General features: G+C 32.7%; 1 protein-coding gene across 3 annotated transcripts in view; it reads left to right on the forward strand.

The window, feature by feature from the left end:
* Positions 1-7,943, forward strand: part of LOC123685994 (protein naked cuticle homolog) — a 29,123-nt gene extending 21,180 nt beyond the window's left edge. For all 3 annotated transcript variants that reach the window (XM_045625892.1, XM_045625893.1, XM_045625894.1), the window contains exons 3-5: positions 2,364-2,474; positions 5,484-6,127; positions 6,212-7,943. In XM_045625892.1, coding sequence (XP_045481848.1) covers positions 2,364-2,474; positions 5,484-6,127; positions 6,212-6,890 — 1,434 coding nt within the window. In that variant the 3' untranslated portion in view covers positions 6,891-7,943. The remainder of the gene's footprint in view (positions 1-2,363; positions 2,475-5,483; positions 6,128-6,211) is intronic.
* Positions 7,944-8,087: the final 144 nt, after the last annotated feature.

Here is an 8,087-nt window from a genome sequence, read left to right on the forward strand (position 1 = left end):
AAAAAAGAGGGTGAAAAGGATTTTAGGGTTATTTTCGCATATTTTATAACATATTTTCGTCAAATGAATGTAAATCGTTCTCAAAAGTCTTATTTATTTATGAGTAATATTTTTTAAACTGTCAAATAATAAATTTTGGAGGATGTTCAATTTCTTTCTTGCTGAATAGGTTCCAAAGATTTATGATCGATATAATGAACCAAAAAAAGAGGGTGAAAAGGGTTTCAGAGTTATTTTCGCATATTTTATAACATATTTCCGTCAAATGAATGTAAATCGTTCTCGAAAGTCTTATTTATTCATGAGGAATGTTTTTTATACCGTCAAACATTGAATTTTGAAGGATGTTCAATTTTTTTCCTGCTGAATAGGTTCCAAAGATTTATGATCGATATAATGGACCAAAAAAAGGGGTGATCTCACTGCTGTTTAGATGGACATCACTCATACTTCATATCGCTTTCTGTGCGGTAGTGTATCTTGAGACCGAACGGTACGTTGGCCGAAGAAGAAGAAAAAAAACGGTGTAATAATGTAGAAGTAGCAAAACTAATTGGCCCTTTGTCGGTATCCGAATGCCGCCAGTCACGACAAGGGAATAAATTGATGATATTGAATAATTTTGACCTATGGTAGGCATGCAATTAATTATTACCAATGGCAATTTTCCTACCGTTACAAGGCTAAATTCAACAACGTATACTTTTCGGTAACATTACCACTCTACTAAAAACGCTCAAAAGCTAATCATTTTGTTAATGAATAGTGAAAGTTTTTTTTTTAATTAAATCTAATCTTTCAACACTTTTAAATGAAGTAACAGGCCAATTGAAAAGTCCACAGTCTACCATAGTTAAGGGCGATACATCTATTATAGCGATCTGCCTACTTTTCGATACCAATTTTTCTAGTACGATTTGTCTTTCTCTTCAAAATAGGCTTCAGTTTCGGCGATTGCCGATTACTCCTTCATTGGCGTTAAATTTCTTTCCAGGGAGCATTCTTTTGAGGTCTGAGAACAGGAAAAAGTCACTGGGGGCCAGATCTGGCGAATACGGAGGATGCAGAAGCAATTCGAAGCCCAATTCATGCAATTTTGCCATTGTTTTCATTGATTTATGACACGGCGCATTGTCTTGATGAAACAGCACCTTTTTTTCTTCAAATGGAACAGTTTTTTAACGAATTCACCCTTTAAACGATCCAATAACGCTATATAATAATCGCTGTTGATGGTCTGGCCCTTTTGAAGGTAATCAATGAATAATATACCTTGCGCTTCCCAGAATACTGATGCCATAACCTTGCCAGCTGACTGTTGTGTTTTTTCTTGCTTTGGATCCGGTTCATCGAGTGCAATCCACTCAACTGACTGTCGATTGGACTCCGGAGTGAAATAATTGGCCATGTTTCATCCATTGACACATATCGATACAAAAATTCAGGTTTATTGCACTTGAACAGCTTCAAACACTGTTCAGAATCATTAACATGTTGTTGTTTTTGATCGCTTGTGAGCTCGCGCGGCACCCATTTTGCACACAACTTTCTCATGTACAAATATTCGTGAATGATATCTTCACAATGTCTGCTATCTCGATCAACTTCACTTCACAGTCATTCAAATTATTTTGTGAATTTTTTCGATTTTTTCATCGGTGACAGCCTCTTTTGGGACTGCGTTCGCCGTCTCCGGTTATCATTTCACCACGTTTAAACTCAGCATACCAATCAACGATGGTTGATTTTCCTGGTGCAGACCCCGGTAACTCTTCATCAAGCTAAGATTTTGCTTCAACTGTATTTTCTCCCTTCAAAAAGCATTATTTTATCAGCACACGATATTTTTTTTTGTCCCATCTTTTTTCAAATAACAAAAGTAGCTACACTCACAACGCAATATCTCGCAAACTAATGGTCGGACTGCTGTCAAATTTTGACACGTATCGAGTGAAAGTTGGTACTAACTAAAAATCATACGGATTTAATATGGGCACCGCCATCTGTGCATCAGAGGACTTTTCAATTGGCCTAATACTTGTTTCTCTCTATTTTTATTCGAAAAATGCTATTCTATATATTGGCATCCTCGTAGATTAGGCTTTAAGCAAAAAAATCTGTGAAGACTCGAATAATTCATAACCATTATCAAGTTATCAGAAACGATCTGGATTGAGAAGATTTTTTATTGCAATATTCAATGTTCACAATAATATTCAAGTTTCAAGAGGCTTCAAATTATTCGTCTTCGATTTTTTGAATACATTTATTCTAGATATGTGAATTTTACGTTCTCAATTTCATATTTGATAGTAAGATATTTTTTCTCTGAGTTTCTGCAATTTTTGTGTTTTTTTTTTCAGGAATTCATCTGCGATGTCTCTATGGACAATAGTGATCCATCTGGGCAGGAAAAACAGGAATTTTCCTTCACCCTTTACGATTTCGACGGTCATGGAAAAATAACTAAAGATGTGAGTTCCTCATTATAATTTTTTTGAAATTTATTCCCGAGTTTCATCTGAACTTAATTGGTTTCGATTAGCGCTGCTTCGAAATTGTCATTAGCTCCGCCGTGAATTTGTCAAAGTAACCACCAGAACAGAATTATGCGAATTAAACTCATTAGTTACGGTATTTCTGTACATTAACTCGAATCAAAGTGAGAAATGAAGCACTCCAAATATTGTTTTCGAATTCTCAGATCTGAAGCCAAAAAATAAGGAGGTTTCTTGATACACCACTAAAAATAGTTGTTCTCTTTGATCTCATAATCTCTTTGAACTTGTTCTGTTTACCAAAGGAATCACTTTGACATTAGAATACGTTACCTTTCCACGCACTTGATTTTCCTTGGTATTTATAAATAGAAATACAACTATAATATCAAAGTGTGCTATTCATAAAGCTCGATCAAAAAATCTGCAGAATTCAATAGTTAAACTAAAATAATAATAATAAATAATCTTTATTTCAATGCTATGGATCTCCTCAATATGAATTTTGAATGTTTTCTAAAATAGATCCAAAAATTTTATATCTCTACTGGAAATAACTCTTTCTCTCAGGTAGGTTCAGAGAAAGTCTGAAATTAAAAAAAAAATATTCTTTCTTTTTGAAAACAACAAACTTATTCATCTAATTACCTAATCTAATCACCTATCCTGTTCTTTATTATCTTCTTTCAAACTAAAAATCCCATTCCATACTTCCTTCAAGTTCAAACTCCAAACTCCTACAAATTCAACTCCAAATTCCTTTTCAAATTCCAAGCTCTTATTCCATATTCCAATTTCAAATTATTTCAATATTCTGGTCTTGATCTTTATAACTTCTTCAACTCCTTATTAACTTCAATTCTATCGATTTCAAATTCAACTCATCTCAAAAACGAAAATCTCGTCACTATTTCTCTTCCAATTATTCGCTTGACATCTCTCTTCTATTATCTTTCTGGCTATCGTGGATTTGCAGTTTTCATTTCTCTACTCGATGCTCAAATTTCGTCTATGAACTGTATGGCACTGCCCCCCAATTTTGAATTTTCTTTTTCTTACTTAACTACCTATCTTATAACAAACTTATCACTCGCAATTTCCGAGACAATTTCTAAATCTGAATAAAATGTATGGAACCAAATCTTATCTGAGAAACCAACTGAAATATCTGAAAAACTCTCTGAAAAATTAACTTTCGAAGCATGCATTCTTTGTTTTGATGTTTTTTCGTTCAATCAAGAAAATTATTCGAAGAATATGAATTTGAACAAGCGCATAAAAGCTCCGGACAGCTTTTCTCGATTTTTTTTCTGCGGTTCCGTTGAAAGGCACAATCTGACTTCCTTTCTGGGCGTTTCTTATCGGTTTTTCAGAAATTCTACCGCCTTAGTTGGATGCATATCAACATATCTTTGGGAGACCGGAGATAAAATAAAAGTATTATGTGTGGTGTGAGTTCCCGAAGAATGGACACAAGATCCATCAAATAGCTAGTCATTTAAAGAGCGGCAGAAGGTTCACAAAGAGCAGGCCGCCACCTTGACAAACATTGTATGACCATAACTCGTTTGACGTCTCTAGCGGAAGCATTTCAGTCATTTACAAGGCGGCGAAATTTCAAAGGGACTCGATTTTTCAAACATGCATTCAAGCACATCTGATACAGCTCTCCCTGCATTTAGTGATAATTTTCTTCATTTAAAAGTAACCATGCGTAAGATATATCGTTATACACGGTTCGCTGTTTTTCAAATAATGTATTCCGTACGCTCTTGGATCTCCGATGTTTTTTGCAACGTTTTATACTTTCATCGTGGAAATAAACTATGGGATAAACAGCTGCCGGCTGCTGTATGAAAATAAAATGATAACAAAGCAGCATTCCTTGGCATCAGGATCCTACGATTGAAATCTTATAAATGTTCACTTTCGTGCTGGAATATCCTGAAATTTCTAAATATCTTCTTCATACTTGAAGAAAAAACTGAATAACTGGAATGATATATCGCAAACCAATCTCCTTATGGTTTTTTATATCATCTTATATCCCATAATATCCTAGCATGTATGAAAAAAAATCATTCGATAAATATTAAAACAAATTCAATTCTAGACATTCTCGATAAGTAATATTCTATTCAGCATCTTCGTAAAAACGCATTTTCTCATATTATAAATGGATTTTTTTAATTTGAGTCGTGGCTGCTACACTGAATTGATCTATCTTAGTTCGAAAAATATCAATTCATTTCGAAATAAAAAAGTCAAGGATTCGCAATAAAAAAAAACATTTTTTGGAAACTGGAGAACACAAAATCAGGAAATTGAGATAGTTAGTATACGTTTCTAGCAATAATGATACTAAATAGGTACAATTTTTTGCTGTTAAGTCCTAGCTCTTATAGTTTCGGATTTTTAATTTTTTAATATGTTCCTAAATTGGAAGTACAGGGTGGGCAAATTTCAATGTTTTAGCACTACAACTTTTGAACCAGAGGTGATAGACAAAATCTGATACCCCATTCTAGGTCTCTTTTTCTGAGAAACCAACAAGAGTGGTATTCATTTTTGGCCTCCTTCTTTTGTTTTCGAGTTATAAGCGAAAATTGGAAAAATTGCGATATCGAAAAATATTTATATCTTCGTTAATACTGATGATAGAGCTCTGAAATTGGAACATTATACAGGCACTTTTTTACGTAGAATCCAGTGACGTGCTTATTTTTCAAAAAGTTATTTCAATTACGAAGCTATGACCCAAAGTTATATTTTGTAATAACAAGAGCAGTGTCCTTCCATCAATTTGATCATTTCTATGCTTTTTACAAATTTCTTCAAAATTCGAATCTAGATATATTTTATACGCGAAACGTATTCTCTTAATACCTATCAAAATGCAGTAATTGATAGATAGAAATGTTATCAAGAAAAATCCTTTTCTCCAATTAAAGAAAATTTGCCTTATTATTCTGTTTTCTATTTCAGGATATCGCTGGACTGGTGACAACTATTTATGAAGCAATTGGTTCATCGGTGAAAGTACCACACTATGGTAGTAAAACCATCAAAGTAAAATTGACTGTTTCTCCTGAGAAACAAACACCAGAAAACAGTAAACCACATGATGCAAACATCAAAAATTCGAATATCAGATACAAAAAAGATATCAACGTTACTATTCGACAAGATTCGAATGCTAAAAATGAATGTTATAATGCCAATAACAAGACCAGTAGGCATCACTGTTGTAAAAGAGTTCAAAAACGACGGCAAAAACACACTTGCTGTAAGAAGGAAACAGAGAATGAAGATAATTTGATATCCGACGAGTGTTCAGATGTTTACAGTAGACTTTCAAGTGCTTCAACCAGTGAAGATGAATGTGAAAACGATCTCATTTCAGATCAAGAACAAACAACTCAAAAAGTCAAACAAAAGAGATACACAAAGAAAAATAATTCTAGATATACAATACCTACATCTTTTTTGAAAGATATCTACAAACAGCAAAGGAATTTTACCAAAAATAAGAAAGAGAGGAATAGATCCAGCTCCTTGCAAAGAAAGGAACTCTTAGAAATCATTCAAGCTAATATGGAGAAGAATAATCTCAGTTTTCAAACGATAGGGTGAGTCAACTTATATTTTTTCAAAATAATTCACTGCTCTATCCCATCTAGGATTATTTTAATAACATTTATTTATTTTTACAGAAAACAATGTGCCCAACAAGATAACTCTGAGAGCAAGCCAGTGGAGTCAACAAAGCATCATCATAGACATAAGACAACAACGAAAACAGATAGTACTTTCAATAGCTGCATCAATAACACTCAGTTTTACGTAGATCTCTCATCTCTACAAAATGCAACTCACTTGCCAACAGCTTACAAATACGACAAATTAATAGACGCTGTTATAGGAGTATCAAATAGAAGGAACAATCAAGGAAAACATAATAAAAAACACAACAAAATCAACTCAGATTGTGACAATCCAGTGGAGTATCAAGTGATAAATGAAGATGTAGTCAAAGCACCTTCCAATTTGAAAAGAAGCAACGATTCAGCAAATAAAAAAAACGCGAAGAAGGCACAAGGAGTAACAGGGCACACATCTTCACCACATTACCTCAAACACAGAAACCGACAGGAAGACCAAGCTAGAGCAATGGCTCAGGTTGTTCGTTGGTTGGAGCAAGAATTTTCCTCTAATCTCACAATGAAAAACAAATGGGAAAGGGTTAACCAACATAACGGATTTTCATCAGAGAAAGACAACACAAACTGTCCGAATACAAACAAAAATGTCGAGAGACACGAACACCATCATGTTCATGAACATATTCATCACCATTATCATCATTATCAAGAGACTCCTTTCATAGTGTGAATGGAAAATGTTTTATTTATTTCAAAAGGTGAATTCACTTAAATGATTGCTTAAAATCGTTGTACTTATCATTCCCAGGTAATTTTTTTCTTGGGAGTTGGACCCAAAACCTGAAAATTGTTTTTGTTGATATTTTTTTTCTTTGAGATTGGTCATTTTCAAGCTGGTTTCATACTGAATTTAAGGAATTTCGCTAAAGTTGCACATGCACTTTATCAAAACATACTTTTAACTTTTTGTTTCCGAAGATTATTTGAGTATTGTTACTCCAACTTTATTGGAATGTTCCACTGTGAAATTTAAAAATTTCAGAATAAATTCTACGATAACTGTATGTGAAACCAGTTTTATTTGTACGGTTTCAATTTTAGAGTATTATGTCCAATATAATAACAGATAATGTTGGAAAGTGAGAAATTAAATGAATCTATTATTTATTGATAATTCGTCAACAATAACGAGCCTCTCTATTTTGCTATATCGCTTGTTTAAGAGAAATTTTTATGGATTTGTATTCAACAGGGTTTGAAATTCTGATTTATTATAAGCTCTAAAATGTGAGGTTGATAAATTCTTCAAGGAAAATATGTGTTGAGAAATTTTATAGATTTATCCTATGTAGCAAAATAAGGAAGTAATTGAATCTCTGTACTTTCGTTAACATCAAAATTATTTTTTACTCAAATCGACTTAATTTAAGTTTGTCTTCTTTATTTGTTGTATGGTTACTAGTCTATAATTTCAATTAAGTATTTATTTTTTCATCAGATAGTATATAATTGGAAAGTCAGTATTGATATTTTTTGCATTTCTTGAGTTGTTTTTACTATTATTTTAGTCAGTCGATTTATCATCAGTTTGATGATTCTATTTTAGTAATGAACTTTGCTACCTCTGTTTTCAAACACTAATGTGGTATGATAAAGAAATGTAAGAGTAACATTCACCTGATTTTTTTTTTCAGGGATTTGTTGAATCTTCGCTGTACATAATTTTTATCTTTTCACATTGAGAATTGTATTGAATATTATTTATTAAAAAAAAAAACATTAATTTTAGTTTCATTCCCTATCTTACCAGGTATTATATAATTTTTCTCTGGAAGAGAAGAACAGTTAAACAAATTTCAAAATGAGATTTCTAATTAGAAGAGTGAAGGAAACTTATTTCACTTTCATATTACATATTTTGATGATA

Source organism: Harmonia axyridis, chromosome X, assembly GCF_914767665.1.
Source record: "Harmonia axyridis chromosome X, icHarAxyr1.1, whole genome shotgun sequence".
NCBI lineage: Eukaryota > Metazoa > Arthropoda > Insecta > Coleoptera > Coccinellidae > Harmonia > Harmonia axyridis.